The 27519-nt window shown below is 49.1% G+C and overlaps 1 protein-coding gene across 1 annotated transcript; it reads left to right on the forward strand.

Annotated features, from left to right (window-relative positions):
- Positions 1-1072: 1072 nt before the first annotated feature.
- On the forward strand, positions 1073-25701 carry RAB11A (RAB11A, member RAS oncogene family). Its single transcript, XM_063142455.1, has 5 exons — positions 1073-1258; positions 14317-14512; positions 16822-17015; positions 19550-19630; positions 23621-25701. The coding sequence occupies exons 1-5, from the start codon at positions 1216-1218 to the stop codon at positions 23758-23760; spliced, it is 654 nt and encodes a 217-aa protein (XP_062998525.1). The 5' UTR covers positions 1073-1215; the 3' UTR covers positions 23761-25701.
- Positions 25702-27519: the final 1818 nt, after the last annotated feature.

Genomic DNA, 27519 nt, shown 5'->3' on the forward strand with positions numbered 1-27519 from the left:
TGGACGACTTGTAAAACTCTCTGCACGTGTTCTGCTTCTCCCATCCACAGATCGGCGACTGGGGCGGCTGCCAGGCAAAGAGGGGGCTCTCTCTAGAGAGGGAGATCCGTTGCTGTGGCCCCCAATTAGGGAGATGTCGCAGACGCCTGACACGCAGCGCGAGGGGCGTTCAGACGCCCACGGAGATGCGGGGCTGCGTTTCTCAAAACAGGGCCCTGTGCGACATGGCCCTACAGTAGGACCCATAGATAGTGGGAGGGGGGGACAGAGAGAGAGAGAGAGAGAGAGAGAGAGAGAGACATTCGCACTCTGCACATGCTCTGAGGCCTCCTCGCCTTTTAATACCCCCTTCACATGTCCCAAGTAGGAGTTGCATTCAGGTTCGGGGTCAGTAAAATAAAACAAAAACAAAAATCAGCTATAGAGACGGCTGGTTTGTACAATGAGAGGAACCGGGACTCTAAGGAAATGGGGCCAGGGTACTCTGTACACGCTCAGAGGCATCTGCGGCTGCTTTAAGGCGGCCCATTTCGCTCCCTTTTTTGCCCCTCCCTTCTCGATGTACCACAGAGATAGAAAGGGGAAGAGTTGCACACTGATGTCATTTCTGGCTTCCGTTTGTTCTCCGCTGCCATCTACGGGGGAAGACCACTCGGAGCACACAAAGAGGGGGAAACTTCCGGGAAAAAGGAAGCCCCCCCCTTGATCATAAATCTCTACAGGTGTAGAGAGACGTCGCTCTGCATTTTGCGACTCCATGATGAAAACCCTATATGTACTTTTGTCTTGGAAAACTTACTCAATTCTAACCGGAACTTCGGTTCTACACCGGAAGCAGCCGCTCTACATCCCACGCTTCTCTATGGTGCCCTAACTTATTTCTCGGCAACCGTGGCTCCGCTACTTCTCCTCCCACAGAAAACCGGAAGTGTCGTCATAAACGTCCCTGAAGCCGCTCCATCCACCCATAGAGGGAAAAAAAAAAAGGTCCTCCCAGCAAAGAAGGCGGTGACCCGGAAACCGGAACACAACGACCCCCGGAAGCCGTTTTCGTTGGGTAAAGCGAGATCGGGGGAGAGAAGGGCCGGCTTGTGGGCGGAACCGGAGCGCGGCTGATCGTGAGGAGGAATAGGAAGCCGGAGCAGGGAGGGGCCCTTTGGCTCTGGCTGTCGCTTCCTTGTGAACTGAGAGGCCGCCGCCGCCGCCGCCATCATCATGGGGGGCTCCCGCGACGACGAGTACGACTATCTCTTCAAAGGTGGGCCTGAGACCTCCCCCTGCCCCCAATGCTGGGGCCGGTCCCCCTCCTCCTCCACTCCCAAAATACCGCCCCCATACCACAAGAACCCCCTCCCCCCCCAAGCCGGGGCTGGCCCTCCTCCCCCCCCCTTAAAATACCCGACCCCCTCACACAACAAGACCCCCCTCAATGCCAGGGCCTTCGCCCCACCCCCAGATATGATCCTCTCGATCAGCCCCCCCCCAAATACCCGACCCTCTCACATAAGACCCCCCCTCAATGCCAGGGCCTTCGCCCCACCCCCAGATATGATCCTCTCGATCAGCCCCCCCCCCAAATACCCGACCCTCTCACACAAGACCCCCCCTCAATGCCAGGGCCTTCGCCCCACCCCCAGATATGATCCTCTCGATCAGCCCCCCCCCAAATACCGGACCCCCCCTCACACACGAAGCCCCCTCCCGCCGCTGCCGGGGCTGGTCCCCTTCCTTCCTCCCCCCCCCTCCAAATGCCCTCACGTAGGAAGAAGCCGCCTCCCACCGTCATTCTGCGGCTTTCATGCCCACGGCAGTGGCGCTGGGGGGGAGGCAGAGCTCGCCTGTGGAATAACCCCCCCGCACCAGGCGTCTGGCCGCTTCTTCCTTTGGCCGGGATGCCCACAGCGGCCTCCTTCCAGCCCTGTGCCTGGGATAGCAGGGCCGCCCAGGCTTGCTCTCGAGGCACGGTCCGAGTGGTCCGCCCAGGGTGCTTCCGCAACAGCTCGGACTAAAGAGGGTCAGGTTCAACTCCCCACTCGGCCAGGAAGCTCCCTGGGTGACCTTGGGCCCAGTCACCATTGCTCAGACTTGCCTACCTCAGAGGGCCGTTGTGAAGATAAAAGGGAGGGGCGGGACGGGGCCAAGTTTCCTCCCATATCTTCTTGGGAGAAAGGTACGATGGTTAACAAACAGAGGAGTGCACACTTTAAAAACATAGAACATAACTAATCTGTGGTAACCAATTCTGAGTTTGTGCTATTGCTTAAGAATATATCTAGTTCAGCATTCCTTGCCAAAAAATATATCCTGGCAACCAGCAGCCACAACTTGGAAGGCTACAAGTTGTGCAGCAGTTGAAGAGACCTGCACAACTTGTAGCCCACCAAGACACATCCTGTTGCCTGGTGGAAACAACCAAATGGGGCAGGGGTGTCATGTACTTTGTACAGCAAAAGAGATGGCTGACTAGAGACTCTACTCCACCAGAAATTAGCCAGTGGTCCAGCAGTAAATCATGCACACTCTTCTATTCTCTCCTGCTTTAAACAGCAGCATTTAGTACCTATTTCTTTGGTTCTAAGACACACTTTTCCCCCCATATAAACATCTCTAAAAATGGGGTGCCTCTTAGAATCGCGGGCGTGTCTTAGGTTTTTTTTTTTTGTTGGTGGTACTGAAATTAGTGTGCATCTTACAATCGAAGAAATACAGTATGTGCAAAGCTGAGGTTGAGATTTTATGAAGAAAACTGAAGTTTTCATCCCTCCTTCTCTCATTGGGAGGGTAAAAACCTTTTCTAGAGACAGTATGGAAAATGCCAGCGGCCCAGTTAGTCAAACCAAATTGTTCAGGGATGTGTGTGTGTGTGTGTGTAAAATCAGTGGGGTAATTAACATCAAGTAAGCAGTGCTGGATCAGACCAAAAGTGCCCCTCTAGTCCCCTTATTCTGTTTCCAACTGTGATCAGCCAGATGCCACTGCAAATTCAAGCAGGCCTGAAGGCAGCTGCCTTCCCCTGTTCGTTTGCAGCATCTGCTACTCAAAGGTATACTGCCTCTGACTGTAGAGGCTCTATTTAGTTGGCCTAGCAATCTAGGACTAAAAAAAGGTATCTGCCTCAACACAAAATTATCGCAGCAGTTGATTGGAGCAGAAACGTAGCAAAGAAAATGAACATAAATGACAGGTTCAGGTCCACCCCCACTCTTTCCCCGTTGAACATAAAAACAGGACTTTGCATTTTGAAACAAAACATCTTTTAAAATGGGGAAGGCAGAACTTGACATGTCCTCAGGGAGTGAGACACCGAGCACTGGAAGAGCAGGCATAGGGAAGAGGTAGCAATGCTGGCCGTTTCGCGTGCGCGCGTGCACACATGCGTGCAAAGACTAGTATATTCAATCAAATTGTTTTCCCTGTCTCTCTCTTCTCACCTTCTCTCTGTCTGCCCCTTCACCCCCGAATAGCTTTTGCTTTGCTAACCTAGTCCTAGTATTCGTCTTTTTCCTTGGGACTTCCTCAGATATATCCATGGCCGGGTCCTCTTGATACCTTTGCTGAAGTTCCCCTAACGTGACAGCTCCCCTAAGTGCTATTTTCAATCTGTCATCCAAGCTGGTGTATTTGCTGCATTTCTGTCCCAACAGTGCCTGATATGGTGGTGACTTGCTTCTGTGCGTGGGGCCTCAGTAACTGTGATAATGAATAACCCTATGGTAGTTAATTTTTCTTTTCTTTATGAGCACCCCTTTTACTTAATATTTACTGAAGAACATTTACTTTCGGAGATTGACTTCCCCTTGACCCCTTTGGTTTTTCGGTCTTGTCTCTGTGTGAAATCCCTTTTTGTGGGGGTAGGGTAGGGTATCAAACTCACTTATTCTCTGTGGTTTTCCTCTGAATTCTTGTTCCCTCATTTCTTTCTTATTTTGCTCTTTGAAATAGAGGAAGTGGTTGGTAAAGAGGCAGGACTTTTCAATCAGAGAACAAATGATTTAATGTATAAACCTCAGCTTCTAGTGGTTTATGTTTGGGGTGAATGGGAAGGGGGGCAGATTAGCTGATGAGAGTTGTACACTTGTGATTTTTAAAATGTGCTATAGGTTTGCAGTTCATTCTTCTGTAGGATAGCGCTGGCTGAAACAGGTCAATTTCAGTCTGGAATGTTTGTCTCTTTTGAAGGGAGGGGTGGTGATGCTGTGGAGTTGTTTGGTTCTTATTGGGTGAAGGAATGTAAACCCTCCGTCTTTATCTAGCCTGAGCTGCCTAAAAATGGCAGAGTACGGAGAGTTAAAGGAGTTATGAACCAATCTCTGAAGAAACATTGATTAGCCAAAGCATCAACAAAGACAGGACACGCTCTTTTGATCGCCTTGTAAACAGAGCTGACTGAAGGGAGCCCAGCTTTTTCCAGGCTTGGCACGGAGTTGCTTGGTGCCGTAGGAAATGTTATTGCAGCTCCTTGCTTCACAGCCGTGCCCTGCTCTTCTAGCAACCGGGATGTTGCATCCACTGATCTCACTTCCGGCCCTCTTGTTGTTACTGCATAACAGTTACCAGCCCATTAGAGCAGCTGTCCTCCTCCTCCTCCTCCAGGATATGCATGCATTCCTCCCAGGTTGATTATTCAGCAGAGTTTTTCTGATAGTGAGCAGGATGTGTTGGGAAATGACATGTTTGGCTGCCCAGAGAACTCGTGCTTTATTAGGCAAAGGAAGTGTTGCAAAAGGTAATAAATCCAGGTTTTAGAAATGCTGCACAAGCAGAAACACACTTTGAACTATTTCCTTGACTTTGGGACCAACTTTCCTCATGATCAGGCCTTTACATTCTTCCCAGATGTGTCAGGTTTACATTGTAAATGGTTGAAGCCACCTCCTGACATCTTCAGAGAGAAGGAAAGACCTCTGATTCACACGCACGAAGTGCCTCACAGTGCTCCAGGACCCTGGCTTGATTCCTCATCTCTCTACTGTTTTGGCCGAAGGACCATCTGTAATCCGGATAGCCTTGGCTTGCATGACATACATGCATTTTGAAGTTGAAACATCCTTGTGGCAATCATTAATGAATGTTTATATAGTGCATCTTAGGCTCAGTTCAGACAACACGTTAGTCAACGCAGTGTGAAAACTCCACTCAATGGTTGAGTTTTTAGGAGGTTCTCCCCACACAACATGTTCTAACTCCACTGTTGTGTGACTGTGGGCTCCCATGGAGCTGGGTAAAAGTCAACGGGATGTTTGATTGACGGTTCCTTCGCCCTCTATCTTGACCCAGCCCTCCCGATGGTATCCCATCAGCCACTGCGCCAAAAAACTAATCCTGGTGGCTCTGCTAGAGTGACACTCCCTCCTTTCGCTGCTCTTGCCAACGAACTCTAGCCAGTGGAAAAAGTCAACACAACAGAAAACTGCACAGAGCCTGCCACACAACATGCAACACAACCGTTGCACAGTGTTGATATTCTGCGTGGAGTGGTTTTTTTTTTTAAAAAAAACCTCCACGGTTGCGTGGAGTTTTCCCGCCAGATAGCACATTTCTCAACAGTGGTGTAAAAACTCTACTGTGGAGTTCTGAAACCAGAAACGTGTTGTCTGAACTGCACCTTAGTGTTCAAGGCATTTCACATTATGTTGCACAAACCTTGCAACAACCCTGTAAGGTTGGTCAGTTTTAGTCTCATGTTGCAGGTTGGGGAGAGGGATGAACAGAGGCCTTCCTGAAGCCTCCTAGGGAACTCATGGTGGAGGTTTGAGCTGAGGTCTACTGTATTTGTAGCTTGATCTGCTCCAATTTTCTGGAAAAAAATTCCCTGAAATTATTAGTCCTCAAATAATTTTAATAATTTGCCTACCCATCGCCACACATGTCACTCAGGTAGCAGCTTGAATCTCTTTTCCAGTTTACAGAAGTTTCTATGCATAATTGCCCAACGGACATTTTTTAATTGTCATGGGTGAGTGGCTATCTGCAAGCCTGACTTTGAATTGTCCTCTTACTAGGAACCTGATCCTTGAGCTTAGGGAACAGCCACCATGAATTTTTTTGGTAGCAAAGACCCTTCTCCAAGGGATTATGGAAATTGCAGTTCTGTGATGGGGTGGTGAGAAATCTCTGCTATAGCACCCTGGATAACCATGCAGCAGCACAGTTCCCTACTTCTAGGGAAGTTATGGTAGACAAATTGTATCTTCTTGGGTAAGATCTTGGGAATGGTGGCCTTTCATTTGTATTATTATTAAGGGTGCAATCCTATGCATGTTTAGACAGAAATAGGCCCTACAACTCCCATCATGCCCTAGCTTTCTGAGAGTTGTAGGGCTTTTTTTCTGTCTAAACATGCATAGAATTGTACCCTAAAACTGTCCTGATAACCCTGCTGTTTGACCTTCGATGGAATAGATGGGGGGATTTTGCTGGATTTTTCAGTAGCATGGAGGTGCTGTATTACAGTGCTGCAAAGGCCTGTAAGATATAGGGAGGGAGTGGGCGAAGGTGGTGGAAACCAAACAGCCTAGGATTGGAAAAAAACAACCTTTGTTTTTCTCACCCAAATCATGAGTTAATTCTGGGTGAAGCAACAATCCATGGGTTAATTAAACCATGGGTTGTCATTATATGTGAACCAGGTCTAGCTTTACCTCCTGCTTCCACCAAATAATCCTAGGGAGGCAGTGGACATCCCACACCAGTATATAGAAGATAGTATTGAAAAGGAGAAGATTATAAACAAGTTTAAGCTTAATCCAGAGAAGGATCAATCTACAAGGTTTTCCTGAAGTAGGTAGGTGTAACTTCTTGGTTGCACCAGTGACCATGAGTGCCGTCTGCGTCTCCAGTTGAGATCCTAGCTGGAAAGAGAACATTTGATGTCAGTTATAAATGCACTGGTGACATCCAGAGTGGATGGTTGCAATGCTCTTTATGTGGAGTTTCCCTTGAAGACAACTTGGGAACTTCAATTAGTTCGAAATTTAGCTACCAAGGTGCTGGGAGGAGGCAGGTGGTTGGGTTGTCTTAATGCCCTTCCTACACCTGTTGCACTGGCTTGTTTCCGGTCTCAGTTTTAGGTGCTGGTTTGACCTTTAAAGCCCTAAATGTTCTTCGATGTGGTTATCTAAAGGACTATCTCTGCATATCTGACTCTGCCCAAGTTTTAAGAACTTAATACCAGACTTTGATCTCTTGCTCAATCAGACCCATTCGGTTAGTACCAGTATGGGCCCTTTTCTGCTGTGGCACCCAAAGTTGATCTCTCTCTTCCTAGGCAAATCCAGGACCCCACCCCACCCCCTCTGGTGTGTTTAAGTGTCCTTTGAAAATATTTTTGTCTACGGAGGTAATTTAGTTTTAATCTGGATCTGCTGACAAGATTTTTAAAAAGAATTTTAGTTGTGCTATGTACATGTTGTGCTTATTATTAATGATGTTTTATTGATTTTGAATTTTGTAAGCCTAGTAAGCTAGAGCAAAATGCAGCAGCTAGAATGCTCACCGAAACATCCTATAAAGACCATATAACACTGATGCCATGCTTCTCGCCTGCCCAAGGACCTCCACTTCCCTTACTCGGCTTCGTCCTTTTTCTTCTGCTGCCCCTTACGCCTGGAACGCTCTTCCAGAACACTTGAGAACTACAAACTCAATCACTGCTTTTAAGACTCAGCTCAAAACTTTTCTTTTCCCTATAGCCTTCAAATATTGAGTTTGTTCTGACTTTACACTGTTGGTTTTGCCCTACCCTGTGCCTGTTTACACTTCCCTGTGCCTGTTTGCATTCTCCTTCCCTCTTTATTGTTTACTACAACTTATTAGATTGTAAGCCTATGCGGCAGGGTCTTGTCATTTACTGTGTTATCTGTACAGCACCATGTACATTGATGGTGCTATATAAATAAATAATAATAATAATAATAATAATAAATTGCATTGGCTGCCGATATGCTTCTGGTTGGAATTCAAGGTGTTGACAATGGCATTCAAAGCCCTAAATGGCTTGGGACCTTGGTACTTGAGGGAGAGCCTCTCCCTATATATGCCTGCCCGAGATCTGAGATATGTTGGAGGAGCCCTCCTCTGCGTCCCACCAATGTGAGACATACATTATGGTGGGACATGGGCGAGGGCTTTCTCTGTTGTGACACCCCGCTGGTGGAATTCCCTCCCCTTGGAGGCCTGCCTGGTGCCAACGCTGGCTTCATTTTGGCGCCAAGTTAAAACACGGCTCTTTATCAAAGCCTTTGAGGACTAATTTCTCCATGGTTACACATAGTTTAACTGATTTTAACTGTTGATATTGCTTTTTTTTAAAAAAAAATCTCTTGGTTTTAATTTGTTAACTATTTAATACGCTTTTCACTGTGTATATTATTTATGTTTGCATTGTTCTGATTTTATTTGTACGTCACCCTGAGATCCCAGTGATATAGGGTGGGATACAAATGTTTTAATAAATAAATAAAGGGTTATCCTGCTAGTGGGGTATAAATAAATAAATACCTTTTCTAGTTGAGATGTCCACCGAAGGCAATAGTTTTCGTTTGAGGTGTGATTTGAGATGTCACACCAATGCAGTCAGAAACCTTTTAAGGAAATATTGAGCCCCAGGCAAAAGCAAAATTTAGGATACTATAAATTGCTTACTTCCTAACCCAGATGTTCCCCATTTTTTGTAAGGCTGTTGGTACATGATCCTCCTGGTGGGGCTTAGTCTGTAGGCTGGTGTTTCCCATACCTTTGATAGCACAATTGCACTCCGTTTTATTTTTGTTTTTTTGAGTATGATAATTGGAGGTCACTCTTCTTGGTGTCAAACTCCCAAGTGGAAGAAGGCTATCCTAGAGCAGGGACTCATGCAGAGACACTGTGGACAGCCATTCCCCCCAACCTTTGTTAATTCTGCTCCGTCTTCACAATGGAAACGATTGAAAGATCCCCAAACAGCAAGCGGCCTCCTGGTTTGGTGAATTTTGGGGGCTGGCGGGAGCCTTTCCGTAGCTCAGTGGTTTGTCATGGCACAAGTACCACGGCGTCGCACGGAGTGTGGAACATTTCCGCAGAAGGCCAGGCGTTGCTCCTTAGATGCACACATCCTTTACGGCAGGAGGTGCCAACCGTGGGTCCCTAGTTGTCGTTGGACTGTAGCTTCCGTCATTTCTGACCCTTGGCCGTGTTGACTGGAATGATGGGAGTTGTAGTCCGACAGCATGTTGGGTCCCCACGTACATCCCATTCGGCTATCTCCTGCAAAGGATTGTGTTCAGGATGTGTTCTTTTTCTGCATTCTGGAGAGGACGCGCTCCTCTCTCCGATGGCACAGGCCTCGCTCTGGGGATGCTCCCATGAACCAGCTTTCTGGGAGTACCTGCGTGGGCTCCCTCCTTCATTTCCCATCTTGCTGTTTAGCAAGAAGCTAAGCCACATGAAGAGGGTAATAACCACAAATGTGTGCCCCTGTGTACAGCTGAGTCTGGCTATCCCCCCCCCCCTCACCGCCATTCCTGAGTGTTTCTCCAAGCCTTTGCCGCAAACGCTTTAAAAGCCATTTCCTGTGGTTCCTCAGCGATGTGTCTACTAGACCATGTTCAAAGTAATTCCGGGTTGCCCCTCTTCCCTCCCCACCCCTGCCCCCTTACCTGCTGAGGCTAACAAAAATGGGGCAGGCATCTGCTTTTATTTGTAACTATTTAAGCCAACTGATTATACCATGAGGTCATTCCGATCCTCCTGTCTTGTCCTTGTGGGCTGCTGAGACTAGCAGGTTGTTCATGCCCTAGTTTATTTATCTCTCCCCCCCCCCCCCGCATGCGCACATTTTATTGCATACAATAGAAACCACTAGAACTGGACAATCCGGTTAGTGTGGCTTTCAGGCTGTGTGCTGCTTCTGTTCGTTGTGTACCTAGGGCTGGAGGGTTCCATCCCTCAACCACTAGGTCATACTTTCACATTTGGGTTCAACTGACTTTTTTACCTGGTCGTTGCACCACCTAAACTTAACCTCCGGCTTTGCCAATATGAAGGCTGCCACACTTCTCTTTATTTCGGCTCTCTGCCCACCCAGGGACTTGGGTGTCTCGGCCAGGGCAAGCGGCAGATCTGAGTTGCAGCCGGCCTTTCTGTTTCCAGGAAGGGGGCTCAGCCAAGGCTGCTTTGTCCCAGCATGCGAGGCGTTCTCTGCGACCTGCGGCACCTCCCAGGGCACTCCTTCCCTTGGCAATCTCCACTTTGGAACTGATTCTGTACTGCAGACTTCGTGGCCTGATTTTTTACACTCGTCCGTTCCTTCCCCGACCCCCTGTCTCTTGTATCACCAAGCCTGATGAAGAGTCCTGGAGAACTCGGATGCTTGCACCATCGTTTGTGGCATTTTGGATGGTCCTAAAAAAGTCAGTGCTTAACTGTAAGTTTTGTCCGTCCATCCCCCAAGATTTTGGCTGTTCTACTCATGAACCAGCAGGACTGTTCTTGTTTTTTTGGGATGCTCATAATCCCTCCCCCCAGCCATTCTCCTGTTGGGAAGCAAGTTCTCCTTCCTTGTATGAATGAGAGCCCTTTCATGTGGCCTGTTTTATCAGTGACCTTGGATATGTTCTGACCTGCCTTTTAAAAATGTTTACAACTTCATCCCCTCCCTAGGGCCACAGCAACATTTGGTTATTTTTTTTTTTTAAAGGAAAGTTCCTCTTCCTTGATCCGATCTATACATTCCCTAGCTTTCTGGAAACCCCCCACCCCAAATCTCTCCCCGTCCAGTTCCCTTTCTGAATCAAGGGAGCTAATCTCTACCATCACACACCAGTGGCTTCACTCTTATTCCTTCAATGTTTGCCTTGTGCATTAAATTACAATAGAAAAGCAAGTTAGAAAGAAGTACACACACACCCATCTCAAGAAAAGACTTCTCTCCCCATGTAATAGTCTTACAAACTATTATGGTGTCATCTCCGTTGCAGCAAGACAAACGAATCCATCTTTCACCGCTGTTGGTTTGCGTCCGGCCTGCCCGAACTGAATAGGATCCATCAGCCTGCAGGGCATGGTGTCGTCCAGCCTTTTGCCACCTTGTGACCTCCAGCTGTTTGGGCTTCCGATTCCCATCAGCCCCAGCCAACGTGGCCACGGGGAAGAGCGCTGGAAGTTGTAGCCACACTCGCACGGCTACACTTGAGATCCCAGGCAGGCAGTGGAGGCAGGAGGTTTCTCAAGCCCCCTGGGGAATTGGGCTTGACTTTGGGGCCCTGGGTTGCTCAGGCCACTCCAAAGCTTTGTCAGGGGCAGGGCTGTGTGTGTGTGGGGGGGAAGACTGAGCTCCCTTTCACTGTGACCGATGCGGAGGCTTCTCTGGGCAAAAAGGGACCGACCAGGTGCCAAGTTCATAGAATCATAGAACAGCAGAGTTGGAAGGGGCCTACAAGGCCATCGAGTCCAACCCCCTGCTCAATGCAGGAATCCACCCTAAAGCATCCCTGACAGATGGTTCTCCAGCTGCCTCTTGAATGCCTCTAGTGTGGGAGAGCCCACAACCTCCCTAGGTAACTCATTCCACCGTTGCACTGCTCTAACAGTTAGGAAGTTTTTCCTGATGTCCAGCCGGAATCTGGCTTCCTTTAACTTGAGCTCGTTATTCCGTGTCCTGCACTCTGGGAGGATCGAGAAGAGATCCTGGCCCTCCTCTGTGTGACAACCTTTTAAGTATTGGAAGAGTGCTATCATGTCTCCCCTCAATCTTCACTTCTCCAGGCTAAACATGCCCAGTTCTTTCAGTCTCTCTTCATAGGGCTTTGTTTCTAGACCTCTGATCATCCTGGTTGCCCTCTTCTGAACACGCTCCAGCTTGTCTGCGTCCTTCTTGAATTGTGGAGCCCAGAACTGGGCTCCTTTGACCAGAAGTCTGTGCCCCTGACTTCTGGTCAAAGGAAGCTTGGCAGGCAGTTCCTTTATCCCCTGATTTTGACTTGCCAGTGACATCTTGTGCGTGCATTTAGGGCTGAAAGTGCTGGCGCTGATGAGTTTCCTCGGAATAAACAGGGAGAACCGTGCCTCTCCCCCACAACTTGGCGTCCTACAGATGTGTTGGACTACACCACTCCCTATCATCCCCAGCTGGCACGGCCAATGGCTGGCTGTAACCCAATGTATCTGGAGGGCATCAGGTTGGGAAAGGCCGCTTTAGCTCACTGAGGGGCAGGGCTTTGACCTCGGCGCCTCCTTGGGCTTCTGCATAAGCGCCGTTCCTCTTCTGCCTGAGCTCCCTGGTCAGCACCAAAGGGACATGCTGGAACCAGCTGTGTGCAGCTCTTGACCCCCGAAGCCACGTAGAGTCGAGAGCCAGTGTGGTGTCATGGCTGGGCTGAGACCTGGCTTCGAATTGCTGCTGCTAGCATGCTTGCTGGGAGCCCTTAGGCCAGTTTCTCAGCCTACCTTACAAGGTGGTTGTGAGGATAAAATGGGGGTGGAGGAGCCTGAGCTCCTTGGAAGATGGGCAGGACCAGCTCCAGGTTCCTAGCTCCTGGTCAGGGGGATGGTGGGAAATTAAAATAGCTGCTCCCAGAGACAGGTGACTCTTTAAACGGTGAGCCGGGGGCAGGCGTTGGCAGTGGGCCTTGCTGGGGCACTGGAAACCCGGCTGCTGCCTGTGCAGAAATGCCAGTGGCAGGATATTTATTATTATTTATTATTTATTTAGAATATTTATGTACCACTCCCCATTGAAAAATTTCGGAGCGGTGTACAAGTTACAATGAAAATAAAAACAGAATAAAACAGTTAAAACAAAATTTAAAAAGAAGCAAAAATCAGAAATCCAAGGCTGCATGTTAAAGAAAGGCTTCTTGGAATAAAGTTGTTTTCAGGAGGCGCCGAAAGGAGTACAAGGTTGGCGCCTGCCTGACCTCCAGAGGCAGGGAGTTCCACAGGAGGGGGGCCACCACGCTGAAGGCTCTTCCCCTGGTGGATTCCAATCGGAGGATGGATCTAGGTGGAACCACCAGGAGCAGGCCCTCGGATGATCTCAGTGACCGGGCAGGTTGGTAAAGGAGAAGGCGCTCTCTCAGGTATCTTCTAAAGGATAGAGATGCCTTTAATGCCGTGGAAGCGATGCGTGGTCGCGCCCCTTCTTTGCAGCCCCAGGCAAGTACCTGAGGCTGCCTGGCAGCTGCAGTCGCCTTGCAGGCTTGCAAGCGGTGGAGATTCGGCTTAAACTCAGCCCTGTCCTCCGCGCCTGGCATCGGACTCTCAAGCGCCTTCGAGCCGGTCGTGGCTCCTGACAAGCACAAGCCGTTCAGGCAGCTGCTCCCAGGGTTGCGTATAGCAACGTCCGCCGCTTGGCTCCCGCCTTGCTGAGTCAGCCGGAAAGGGGGAAGCCGGGAGGCTGCTGCCAGTCCGAGGAAGTGCTCGCTCTGGGCTTGTGCTTTGGTTTGGTTGCCAGGCAGGGAGCAGTGCCACATGGGCTTTGTTGGCCTCAAGAACGGCTCAAAGGACAGTCTCTTTGCCGTTGTTCAGAAGAATTTGGGAGTTGGTCAAAAGAAGGGGAAACCCAAGAAGCCTCGAGGGAGGAGGCATTGAACGCTGCACGGTGGGCCCCTGCCCTGCCTTCTTCCCCACCTCAAAATGCGTAGGTGCTGTGGATGGAGAGTCTTCAGTGTGGCTCATAGAAGAATGAAGTTTTCCACGGATACGTTTCCAGCACTTGTGGGCCAAAATGAGCCTTTGGACTGGAAACCTAGAAATGCGTATCTCTGTTTTTAAGATAATAAAGGAATGCGAGAGAGACTTGAGGATTCATATCCTGCTTTTTAATAGAATGATTCTCCAGGCGACACGTAGCTCCTCGTAACGCAGAAACTGCCACATGCACATGACCCAGCAGCCCTTGAGCCCTGGCTGGTGGCAGAGGCCGGAGTGCGCCCGCTTCCCTTCAGGTCTGCAGTCCGGAGGCAATTGCCAGTTAGAGGCGCCAAGGGCCCATTCTGGCTGGCGGGCAGAGAGCAAAATCCTGGCAGGTGCGACTCCTATTTTCATACGCAAAGTTATGCAGATTTAACCAGATAACGTTCTGAAAGCAAAACATTTTTGACAAGCTGCGTGCGCCTAGCTTAGCAGGCACTGTGATAGCAGAGGCGTTTCTGCTGCAAGAGAAGGCCGTGTGCAGGGAAAGGCCTCTTCTCAAAGGGAGCCTGCCACCCACAGATTTGTCTTTTTTAACAATAAACTTCGAAAGTTTGCTTCTTGATTTTTAACAGTTTCTCAAATTGTAATTGCTCAAATGTGCGTGTTTTGTGCCTTCCTAAAGATGCTCCTGTTTTGCCGTTCCAGTTGTTCTCATTGGGGATTCCGGAGTCGGCAAAAGCAACCTGCTCTCCCGCTTCACTCGCAACGAGTTCAACCTGGAAAGCAAAAGCACCATCGGTGTGGAGTTTGCGACACGAAGCATTCAAGTGGACAGCAAGACAATAAAGGCTCAGATATGGGACACGGCAGGGCAGGAGCGGTACAGGGCCATCACGTCTGCGTAAGTGGTCCCCCTCAAGAGCGCTCTTCCCGGCCGGTGATTGTGTGGGGCTGTGGCAGTGGCACACGCGGGCACGGCAGACGTGTGGCAGCTTCACATGGCGAGTCTTTGCAGGCATCTGTCCTGGGCCCTGTGCTGGTCAACGTTCTCATACAGGGCTTTGAGGGTGCGGAGGGGCTGCTGATCTGAGTGACACGGAGCTAGGTGGGATGGCCAACGCCGTAAAAGGCAGGAGCAAAAGGATACAGATAGGCTGGAACCACTGGGCTGACTAACAAGATGAGATTCAACAGAGATAAACGCCAAGTCTAGTGTCTGTGACTTTTTTGTACAAGTTTAAGGACTATGTTATGGGATAGTGGTGAAGAGCTGAGATTGACGTGTTAAGATTTAATTGAACAAAAGTTATTGTTTTTATGGAAAGGGGGGATGTGATATGTGGATCTATATACCTTTAAGAGGCCTGTAGCTGCTAGTCTCCAGGTCCTCATCGAAGGCCTCTGTTTCAGCCACTTGGTGGCGTGGGCCTTGCTACAGGGTTTTGGAGTGTCACTGTTCTAGGAGGTTTTAGTAATAAAGGAATCCAGCAAGGAAAAGACTCTGAAGTTATTGCCTGGTAGTCTAGGGGCAAGTGGCAGGCTGAGCAGGTAAGCTCACCCGTATGGTCCCTATGCCTGAGGGACACTACTTTTTTGTACAAAAAAGTCAAAGACACAAGTATAAGATGGGGAAGACCTGGCTTGGCAGAAGTACGTGTGAAAAGGACCTAGATGTCTTAGTGGATCACAAGCTCAATATGAGCCAGCAGTGCGATGAGGCAGCTAAAAAAGCAAATGCAGTCTTGGGCTGCTTTTACAGAAGCATGAGACGTAATAGTTCCACTCTATTCTGCATTAATCAGGCTAGGTTTGGAGTACTGGGTCCAGTTCTGGGTGCCCTGTTTTAATAAGGATGTTGGAACAGGTCAAGAGAAAAGCAACCAGGATGGCGAAGGATCTGGAAATCAAGTCCTCTGAGGAACGGTTGAAAGAGCTGGGTTGGTTTAGGCTGGAGAAGAGAAGATTTAAGGGGAGAGGTGATCGTGGTCTCCAAATATCTGAAAGACTGCCTTGCAGAAGATGGAGCGGATTTGTTCTTGTTGATCCAAAGGACAGGACTAGAACCAATGGGTGGAAAGTGCAGGCTAGCAGATTTCAGCGAAGCATTATGGGAAATCTCCTAATAGTGAGAGCTGTTCGGCAGTGGTGCAGGCTGCCTCGTGCGGTGGTGAGTTGTCCTTGACTGGAAGTGTTTAACCAGAGGCTAGGCAGCCATCCATCACAGAGGCTGTAGCTGCACCCTGTAGCGCAAAGCCTGTGTTGAGCTAGATGATCTCTGAGACCCTCCCAACTCTTAAGATTCTGGGATTGGCCAGTGAGCTGCATCTAAGACCAGTTGTGAGCATGCTCTTGAGTCCAAAACTAGGCCAGGTAATGAGGGTTTTTCCCAACAGCTGACTCACAGCTGTGAGACTCCATGGCCCTGGAGGCCTGCTAAAATGCCAAAATGTCGCTTTGGAAGGGTTTTCCAACTTGCTGTCAAACAATGAAGTCTTTAAGGGTCCAATCTCATCATGTTTTCTTCTGTCTCTAAAAGGCTACGACCAGCCGTGAGTCCTTGATGTTGTAGCTTATAAAACAAAATAACGGCAAGACCCTAAAATAAGTCGAGGCTCTCGGGAGGCCAAATTGTGAGTGGTTAACGCAGTTTCTCTGCTGCCAGCGCGCTCCTGAGGCTGTTGTAGCGCCCGCAGCCGGCCCGAGGCAGGGCCAAGCAGTTGCAATGGGCTCCCTTCAAGATGTTGCTTTTTAACCTTGAAAGCCCGAAACAGCTGAGGGCCTGGCTTTCCAAAGGCCTGCCTGCCTGCCTCACTATGAACCTGCCTGATCACTGGGATCTACAGGAGATGGCTTCTTGAGGGTGCCGTTAGACACAGAGGCCTCTTTGTCGGGCATGTGGGAAAGGGCTTTCTCCTGTGTTGCCTCCCAACTATGGCCTTATGACTGGCCCCCACTCTCTCGGCCTGTAGAACGGGTGTAAACAATTTCACCTTTTAAAATGCACAGCTGTTAATGTTTTCATTGGTTTGCTTGTTGCACGGTTCATGGCTTTTTGGCGCATAAGGCGGTATCTAACTACTAATCAATCAATCCCCTGCGGAGTGCCGCCGTGGCCAAGAGTGGCCTGTCCCAGTGTCCCACCCACCCCCGGCTTCCCTTGTGGCATCCGTGGCCTGCGCTCACTCGGGCGCTGTGCTTGTGCCTCTGCAGCTATTACCGTGGCGCTGTGGGGGCCTTGCTGGTTTACGACATCGCCAAGCACCTCACCTACGAGAACGTGGAGCGGTGGCTGAAGGAGCTGCGGGACCACGCCGACAGCAACATCGTCATCATGCTCGTGGGCAACAAAAGCGACTTGCGCCACCTGCGGGCCGTTCCGACGGACGAAGCCCGCGCCTTCGCAGGTCAGTGGGTCGGGGGGCCCGGGGGTCGCCGGCTCAGCCCCTCTGACGCCCTCGGGCTACGTCGCTGTAGCCGTCGTGGATTTCTACGCGGCTCATCGAGTCAAACCTTTCAGCGCACCGAACAAAATAAACTTAAGACGTCCTGATTGTTATTTTGATACTGTATTGGTTTTATATGCTCTTTCCATTCATTTTATGCATTTGATTTATATTGTATTGTTGTACTAATGTTGTTCCCCGCCTCGATCCAAAGGGAGTGGTGGGTAAGAAATATAATAATAATAATAATGGCTAACAATGCATGAAAAACAGTAGCAGCAGAGGTTGAAAGCCAAAAGCCAGATTAAAACTTTAGAAAGCTTCACATACTGAAAAGTTTGGGCAAACGAAAATGTCTTTTGGGATTCCGCATCAGGCAAGCCTGTCCGGGGGTTGTTGGAGTGAGGGGAAAGCATGACAGAGGCAGGGTGCCACAACTGAAAAGGCCTTATTGTGGGTGGGTCGCACACACACACACTTTGCCTCAGTAGGGCAAAGGGAGCCAAGCGAGGGCCCGGAGGGAGATCTTGGCAACTGGGAAGGTTTGTGCAGAAGGCGGAAGGCCTTCAGGTAGCTTGATTCCAGGAGCTTAAGGAGTCCAAACTAGCCCCTTTAATTGAACCCGAAAACACTCCGCTAATGCTGCCTCTTGGGCATCTAAAACCCAAAGTTAAAACACGCTGAAGTTCGGTTGTCACTGGCCTGGCTGGCTGGCTTTCCCCTCCCCCCACCCCATCACTTGCTAATCTCTGGGTCTTCAAGTGCTTGATATGATTATGGGAAGAGGAAGATGCAGTATCCCTTTTTGCACATCCCCAATTTTCTAAGAGCTCTACAGGGCGGCCAGGTGGCTCTGGCTTATTTCCAAACCTGTTTTCCATCTTACCTTCTGGTGTACTTTGGCTGGATCCTGTCTGTCCAAAACGAAACTCACCTCCTTGCGTGGTCCTCTTACAAGTTCCCCCTAGAGCCTCGCTCTCTGCAGTCTTTCCAGTGTGGGAGGGGTCTTAGCTCAGGGATGGACACATGCTTTGCCTACAGCAGGTCTTGGACTCAGTCCCTGGCGTCTATAATGAAAAGGAGCTCCCCTAGCCAGGCTGGGGGGCGCCCCTTGGCACTGGGGGGGTCTCGGTGGTCTGACTTGCTCTCAGGCAGCCTCGTAGAGAGCCTGCTTCTCTCTTCCCCTGCCGTGAGCATTGGAGTTCACGGCATCCTATTTCTCCCCGTCCCACCCCTCCATCTTCTCCTGGGCTTCAGTGGTTGACTGCCCAGGAGCCCTGACTCCTGGATTGGTTCCACTGTGGCTTTTCCGTGAATGTCTGCCCTCTGTGGATGCATTTTTAGGGACCTGTGTATCATCAAGGGCGGTGTGTGTGTGTGCAATCTAAACAGTAACTAGCCTCTTTTAATTAAGCGTGAGTGTGTCCTCCCTCCCTCCCTCCCTCAAAGTCAGGAGCAATTAAAATGTGGAGCCGTCCATTGTGACCTCAAGTCGTTGGCCTGTTCATAAATCTGGAAGGTTTTCAGACGACGTTTATTTCACCCTGGAATGAGGCTCAGGGTGATGGGTTGTTGTTGGTTTTTTTGCACTGCTCGTGATTAAAATTGCTTGATTTATGCCCCTTGAAGTCAAGAGAGGACTCCTGTCTGCAGCTGGGGGTGGAGAGGGGAGGGGAGAATGGGGGCAACTGGTTTCCATGGCCTCAGTCGCAGAGGAACAGCCCCTCCCCCCACATCCATCCATTAAAATCTTGCATGAAAGGTGCAATTTTCTGATGGCTCGAAGACTTCCTCCTCTTTGGTCATGTGACCCTCGACTAATCACTTAAGGAAGGGAGAGCAAGAGGATTTACAGCAGAAAACCTTGAGTGCTTGCCAGGCCTATTCTGCCTCCTGTCTTCTTCCTCCAAAGCATAGTTAAAGCCACCTTGTCCATGTGATGGGAGAGGCTTCTTCAAATGCGGGAGCCCAAAGAGGTGGCATGTAAAAACGTCACTTTACCCCCCACACCTCTGTCCTAGTGCTGCCCATCCAGAATCAAAGGCGGCAGACCTGGCTGCCAGCCGACTCCGCCAACCCCTTGGAAGAGAGACCTCGGCAGGCCTTTGGCCCGGCTGTGCAGCGGAGTGAGAGGCCAAACGCTGTGACTCACCGGGCCCTGAGCAGGCTAACGGTGCGGTGGAGAAGATGCAGGAGTTAGTGGGGAAGAGAGAGGTTCATTTGGCAAGGCTCTCAGAATGCTGCTGCATAGCGCAGAAAGCCCGAGAAGGCCCGAGGCCGAGCTTGGAGCCCAGTGAGCAGCCCGGCCAAAGACATAAAATGCAAGAGAAATCAGGCTTCTGGTCTTTTCGCCTGGGATGGAAAACGTGGGAAGTATGATGGTGGCCTGCTTGAGCATTGTGGGAGGGGGGGCATCCTTCTATTCAGGCTGGCTTAACAGGCGTATAGACAGGGCCCCCCACCCCCACCCCCTGACCGGCTTCTCTTTCCCGCAGAAAAGAACGGCCTGTCGTTTATCGAGACCTCGGCTTTGGACTCGACAAATGTGGAAGCTGCTTTCCAGACCATTCTGACAGGTAAGCCGGGCAGCTCGTGGCTAGCATAGCTGGAGCTGGGCCTCTCTGTTCGGGCGCAGGTGCGCTCTTCGACCTAAGCGCTTTGCCTAGCCCCAAGGCCGTTGCTTTCGGGTCCTGCTTTCAGCTTCCAGCAGCAGTGAGCTCGCTGCTATGGGGACAGAAGGCTGAACCTGATGGACCTTTTGCTCTGATCCAGCAGGACAGGGGTTGAATATCTCTTGCATCGGGGTCTTGGGTGTTCTTTTTAGTGGCTGGTGGGGCTTTCCCCCCCTTTTCTTTAGAGAGCCAAGGAGAACGTTGGGATATCCTCAGGTGAGGTCACCGAATGTGATCCCCTCCACATTGGGACACTTATATCTGTGCATGAATAGTATGTGTAGAGCAGAGGACGTTGTACAAGAATACCCAAGGCGGACTCGCGTGGGATTTGGATTTGGTTTTGCTTGGGGTGGGGGAGGGGGGAGTCACCCTGGTAACGCTCTGAGAACTTCCCATTTTGGAGGGACTCCGTTGCTTCTGTACCTTGTCCCCTCCGTGTTCAAACCCTGCTGTTTTGGGCTTTGGTCTCCTGAGCAAGCCCAGTGTGATCTTGGCCACCGAGTTCAGTTTCCAGCCTTCTTGGCTGCGTGGGACCCATGTGGACGATGCCTCCTGAAATCACAGAAGGCAGGAGCAGATTTCCCACAGCCCTCCATTGTGCCTTACACCAGTGTTTCCCAAAGTACTGCGGACCCCTTGTTTTTCAAATGCCAAGCCATGGAACCCCTACTTTTGAAAAAATTGTGGTAGTTACCTGTGCGAAGCACTTTTTTTGAAAAAAATAAGGGGTAGCCCATAATAAGCAAAGGATTTTAGGTATACTAAAAAAAAAAAGACCATAAAATTTATGATATCTGCGATATTACCACGCAAAAATGACAATGATTTAGTTAGGAATATAAAGACGAATTTAATTTTACTAACGTCTAGTTTACAATTGAACAAATTATGACCTGTCTAGCAGCTGCTAAACCTAAACGTGATGGGAGAAATCTTGCCTCTTTTTGTCCCGAACAATCCCTCCCACATCCGGTTCAATATTTCCTACTTTTAATCTCAAATCTGGATCAACATCGAGCCGATTTCTACGCTTGTTCTTCATATAACAAAATGTCGAAAATGTTTGTTCACAAAGATATGTGGAACAAACGGGAACTCGATGTTTCAAAGCTTTTTCTCCTAACTTATAATCAGGAAAAACCTTCGCCCAGAATTGGTCCAGTCTATATTCTTTGAAAAATGATTTCAGTGAACCATCACAAGTCACGTCAACAAGTGCATCTTGCTCTTCTGCAGAGAGAGTTGTTAGTTGTACATCACCACATTCAAAAGGATTTCTTCTCCATGAGTTTTCAGGATTAGGTGCAGGGAAGTAATCTCTGGAGCTAGTCGCTAAATCACGCAGGTGCTCAGTGCTGTTATATTTTACTTCTGGTAGGAATTCGTCGTCAGTGGACTCCAGAAATGAATGGTGAATATGTGAATGGTGCCACAGATCCCCTGGGTGGGTTATGTGGACCCCTGGGGTCCGGGGACCCCCAATTGGGAACCACTGCCTTACACCAAATTGGACTGTTGGTCCGCGTAGCTCGGTATTGTCTACATGGGATTTGCAGTGGGTCCCCGGGGATTCAGGCCCGGAGCCTTTCTCAGCCTTCCCTGGAGATGCCAGGGATGAGACCTGGGACCTTCTGCTTGCAAGGCAGGGGCTCAGCCGCTGCGCACTGGCCATGAAGAGCTCCCTGCTCCTCCCAGGATTAGAAGGGCCAGAATAAATCATGCCAAAGGAACAGTTGCCCGTTTGCATCATGTCTGCGACTTGTGGAACCCAGCTTCACTTTTGGCGACCCTCGGCTTCCTTTGGCCCAGAATTGTGTTTTACATGTGGAGGGACCCTAACAGCTTTGCTGGCAGGCTGCTTTTGAGTCCGGTGCTGCTGTCCTTCTCAAGCCCTTTCTGACCGCCTTTACTGCCTGGTCAGAAAGGGCTTGACTACTCTTGACTACTGAGATCACCCCGGAGGTGCTTGCAGGAAGCACAGCCTCTGCTTCCTGACATATCATAGAATAGTAGAGTTGGAAGGGGATCCATTTCCAGGGTTGCTCCGTTTCCCCACGTGGAAATCGGCCCGCCCAGGGTGGGCAACTTGTGGCAGGGGGGAGGGGGAAAGTGTGTCTTAGAATCGAAGAAATATGGTATGTATACTGCTGGTCTCTCACTTGGACTCTGTGGAGATTCTAGCCTTGGAACCTCCTCTTGAACAAAGCAACGTGTGCCCGTAGCCCCCTCTTGAACAAAGCCGTGTGTCCAGGATACTTCATTTATTGAGGTCTATAAATGCTGCAATGTTTGCTGTGAGCTCTGGAAAGCTGGCCTGTGTAACCTGATGGGCTGCAATAAAGGGTTTCACTCTTATTTGCATCCTGTGTCGGGTTGCCGGACTGTGTCAGAAAGCCAGGCCTGACATAGTGCACTACTTTCTGTTCACCAATGTCCACTAGCACGTGGGGATAGGGAGGGCTTCGTGAATTCGGGCATTGGCTTTTGTACCTCTTTTTTGGGTTGAGGGACCCTGGTAATATTGTGAGAGCCTCTTGCACTTCCTGCCCCCCTATTAAGGAAAAAAACTCAAGTAAATACTGGGAATAAGTGTTTAATAATAATAATAAAAAGATTGATAATTGCAAATCTCAAAGTTCCCAAAATTATACTGATTAATAATTATAACTTGGAATAAGACATGTTGGAGGTAGGAGATTGTAACAGTTTTGTAGAAGACTGCAGAGATGTTTGTTGAAAATTGCTGGCTCATGGAGCTTGAGAATTTTGGTTTAAATTGAATTTCTTAATTTCAGTACATCTTCTAGTCTCTCTGGCTTATAAATAGCCATTTTCCTGGTCGTCTATGGTGAATAGGCGTCTGTAATCATGCAGGGAAGCCTTCTATAAATTGAAAGCTTATGAACATGCATGAATATATGAAGTTGCCTGATACTGCATTAGACCACCGGTCCACCTAGCCAGCATTGTCTGCCTGTGCAGACTGGCAGCAGCCCTTCATAGACTCCAGCAGAGGAAGGTCTTTCCCAGCTCCCGCTATACAAGGTCTGTTTCAATTAGCGATGCCGGAGATCAAAGCCAGGCCCTTCTGAACGCAAACCTCTGCGAGTGAGCCATGACCATCCCCATTGTGGCTCTGGTACTGAATAGCAGTAGCAAACCTGCTTTCCTGAATGAGCTCTTCAGCTACTAGGAAGCACAAACCCACCCACCCCAACTGATCAAACCCAGATAGATGTACACTCCTCATTGAAAGACGTCTTGCACAAACACAGATGATTAGAAATGAGCATTGCCTAAGTATATGGAGGAGGATGCCACACTTACTAAGTTATTTTATTTCAGTATATTTCTAAAACTATTTAACCATGTTCTTGCACCTGCATCTCTCTGGGTCTTAGGGAAGTTTATCCAAAACAACAACTCCAAAGCCCTAGTAAATGAGTTGGACCAGTGCTCACCTAGCCAGGAGTGACTAGTTCTGGACGATTCAGAGATAGTCCCAGTCCATGTTTTTCCCCCTGAGGCCATCAGCGTGCCTCAGATGATCAGCGCAGGTGATTTTCTGGCAGATGGGCTAGGTGAGAAATGGTGTGCTGGTCAGTTCTATGGACTTGTACAGTTGCCCCTAGTACTTGACTTTCCTAACCCCGGCTAAAAAATGTCCAACTTCCACAAAAGAGGAAACTCACAGCTGCACCAAAACCAGCCCCGTCCCCCGGAATGAGTTGAATTGGTGACAGTTTGCACACTTCGGCCCAAATTCTGCAAATAGGAATTTCTGCTTGCTGTCTGCGAGGTAGAAGTTGGGGAGGCAGGGACGTCTTGAAGCCCAGAACACCCGAACCGAGGGGTTTCGCTGTAATGAGAGGTTTTTTTTCTCCATTTCAGAGATTTATCGCATCGTATCTCAGAAGCAGATGTCAGACAGACGTGAGAATGACATGTCTCCAAGCAACAACGTGGTCCCTATCCATGTCCCCCCGACCACGGAAAATAAACCAAAGATGCAGTGTTGTCAAAATATATAACAAGTTCCATTCCTCGAAAGCTGTGTATATTCCCCCAGGCCTAAGAAGGAAATAGATCTTGAGTTCCCGTTGTCCTCTCTTTGGTTCTCTCCCCTTTCTGTTCCATTTATACCCGTTTTATTTTTCTCCCTTGATTTCTCCATGGCTTAACTCTTTCTCCTTCCCTTTTAATTTCAGTATTATGAATCACCCATAGTTTGCATGTGGCTGCAGCATTATCAGAATGCTAGTCCTGGCAGGGCAAATTTTTAAAAATCGTGACAGATCTCCCTCCCAAGAATGTTGGCTCACCAACAGAACTAGATTATCGCAATTGGGTCACCCCTGGAAGTTTGCGCATATAATTGACCTGAGTCTTTGAAATCTCCTTTCCGACCTTAATATATTAGATGCTGCATCTCTGCCTTCCCCAACCCAGGGCCCTCCAGATGTGCTGGGCTACAGCTCCCAGAAAAAACTAGGCTGGAGGGCTCTAGGCTGGGGAAGGAGGCTGAATCTCACGACACAGGCAGCCCGTGGCTGATTTTGTGGCCCTCGGCAGCATCCCACCCGTCGAATGCACACGGTGTCTAGGAGATGCGCGTATTTCCGGCTGAGAACAGCCGTCGGCAGGGTGTCCCACTTCTTTATCGGCAGAATGGATGTAGCCATTCTGCTCAACTTGGCCTAAGGGATTGCAAGTAGTACGTAACATTCCTTGGAGAGCCAAAGACACTGCCCCTCTCTCCCTCCATCTGTTATGTCTCCCCACTCCCCCTCACCCCCAATTGTCAATAGCGTGGCTTCTTGAAGATGGCTCACCAGAGCAACGCAGGTTGTATTTCGGAAGATTTTCATCCAATCGCAGCAATCGGTTCTCCCTCTTGTACAAGCAACTGGGAGATGGATGACCTTGCATTTCGTGGTGTATCTTAGTGCGAATTTAATGCCGTGCAGTTGTGTTAAGGCCCGAAGGGCTGGCGAGGGGTGCCTTGTGTGGAATAAGCGGGGCAGCATCCGCTGGGTAGCCTGTTTGCTCTTCCCGCTTGTGCCTGTGGCTTGCAGTGCTTTGTGTGACTCATGACTGGGCCTCTGGTTCGTTTGGCATGTGGGCCCCTGCAACGACGCTTGCGCTCGTCCCCGGAAAGGCACGGAGAGTGCTTGGAGGCTGGAATTAGGGCTTTTCATTCTTCTAACAAATGCTGTCCTTTTCCCCTCTACTCCCCTCAAAACTAGTTTTGGTTCTACTTTAGCCTAGGCAGGGTGGTGGGCTGGTTTTGTGGATCTGGCGAGAGGCCCATTCTATTGCCAGCTGTTTGCCTGGGAGTGCTTGATGCCCTTCTGCCCATTAGGGCTTCCTCACTTAGGTAAAGAGAGGCCCAGTCCATGCACACGACCACAAATCGAAAGAGAGCTTTACGTGCATTGGAACACCTGTGGATTTTTAGAGCAGATCTGTCCTGCGTTCTGTGCGCCTCTTCTAAAGTGCTGTTCAAACGGGGTGTTACACAGAGGTGTGAGTGCGGGCATCAGCATGGAGAGAATTCTGTCGAATTTGGAAAGCCGAGTTGAAACCAGACGGATACAGCTCCCGGGGCCCCAGAGTTAGGGAGAGAGGAGAGGAAGGAAGTTTATCGCAAAGATGCCGCAGAGACCCAGACTGTGTCCTTTCCTTCCTGCCGCCCCCCCGAGGGCACGCACAGAGTGCTGAATCTCTCAGCCAGCCTGTCGGTCTGTCTTGTGGTGCTCATGACGTGTCAGGTACACAGAGGGCATTGCTGTAGTCCCGTCACCTTTGTTTCTTGCTCTCTCTAATGCTTATCTGTTTCCACAGACATTTTTTTCTGATCTTTTTGTAAATTGCTTTGTACTGTATGCACATTCTGTATCTTGAATATTTTTTAAGGTTGATTTAAAATTATTCATTATTGGAATTCTAATAAAGAATTGCAGGGGACTGTTCAGAGGTCGTTGAGTGAACTTCTTTGGAGTTACGCTGTTGCGGGCGTTTGATATTTAAAGTAAAACATTGCACTTATATGAGGATGATTAAAACGAACATTATATGCAGTGCAGTTATTGCTCAGAATAAATTATGCAAATCAATTTGAGGTGCAATTCTGAATCATTTACTGTCCCAGTTTGCACGCTTTGTTATGAAACGCGGTGTGTTTGCAGAGCTTGGAACGTGGTGCGTTCTGCTTGCAGCAGAGTGACCGAGACCACGGAGAAGGTCTCCTCCCGCGTAAACCTTTTGACAGGTGCTGGAAGTTCTTTGATAGACTAATGGGATCTGAGTGAGTGAGAGAACTTGGCTGGCTGAAGGGGCCGCGCGTAACTCAAGATTTCTCCAAGCAGGTCGAGGTGAGCAGAGGGCACGTAGTGCACCGAAACGACTCTTGTTTTGAGTCTGCAGTGAAAACTTGGCCGCTGTTCTTCAAGTTGTCCCTCCCTCTCTCTCTGGAGCAAGGTCTGTTGCTGGCTGGAAGGAGCTGGCAAAAGACTTCCCACCTGGTGAAATATACTATTCCCAGCTCCTGAACACCCAGAAGAGGGGAGAAGCAGCTGTAGTTGGGAGTAGCGCTCAATCCTGGGTGTTTAGACAGAAAAAAATGTCCTACAACTAGCATCCTTCCAGCCTGCATGTTGACTAGGAATTGTAGGACTCTGGAAATTGTAGGACTCCCCCCCCCCCCCACGTTACCCTGCATAGGATCGCGCTCTCTGCCAGTTTTTCTGTCTATATAGAGTGCTGATGATGAAGAAAGGTTTTGCAGCATCTCAAGGCATTTACAAAGGCTTGCATTAGACAAGTACACAGCTGAGAGAAATTCAATTTATTTTTTTTACAAGGTAGACCATCTTTGCGTGGTCAACAAATATTACAAATATGTCTTGCTTTAAAAAAGTATTGCCATTACAGTGTCTAGAGTCCTTTTTAAAGGAATGCTATTTATATATTTATATATATATATATATAATATGTGACTGGTTTTCCTTTTCATTGTCTCCTGCCGGATGAAATACATACTCTCTCTTTTTCCGCCCTGACATAGTTTGACCATCCAGCTTCTCAAAAGCCAAAAAATGCTCGGCTGTCTGGCGCAGTCTCAAACGGAATAATGCAGCGTCTGCATTCTCTTGGGCTTTGCAGCTATCTTTGCTGCTGCTAGAGGAAGAATTCTGTGTTACCTGAAAGCTTGCATACTTTTGTTGATGGGGCAGGACTGGGGTCTGCCTGTTTCATGTGTGCCTCCATCAGACCCAAAGTGGTGGTGGTCATTGCATCAGTTCCCCTATTGCTACATTCCAGAATGTGACACAGACGCTGGATGACACTCCTAATAGTGCAGCAGTCCGCACTCTTTGCTTAATCTGGATTAAATATGCTAACTTCCAAGTGAGATGTGAACACAATTGGGAAGTTACCCTGTCTGAATAAAAGCCTTCACAGAGGACTTTTCCCATCGCTAGATCTGAGGTAAGACATTTTTTTTTCTATACATGTAATTAAAATATATGTCCCTACTGGTCCTACAAAAGAAGGTTCTGCTACTTTTTTTATATTTTTGGATAAGGCTTTCCTGGAAAGTAAAGCGGCTATTGCTGATAGATCATTTCCCCCATGCACACATGCAGCATTCGTGTAAATAATTACATTTCCTCCTGTGCTGTGGAAAAATCTTGTTACTGTCCTTGAAAGTTACGGGAACACCCTTTGCTCTAGGTGATGGATAATGCAGCAATCCCTCTCTCCCCCCCCTCCCCCCCCGTGGCCCC

The sequence above is a fragment of the Elgaria multicarinata genome, chromosome 16 (genome assembly GCF_023053635.1).
Source record: "Elgaria multicarinata webbii isolate HBS135686 ecotype San Diego chromosome 16, rElgMul1.1.pri, whole genome shotgun sequence".
Classification (NCBI taxonomy): Eukaryota; Metazoa; Chordata; class Lepidosauria; order Squamata; family Anguidae; genus Elgaria; species Elgaria multicarinata.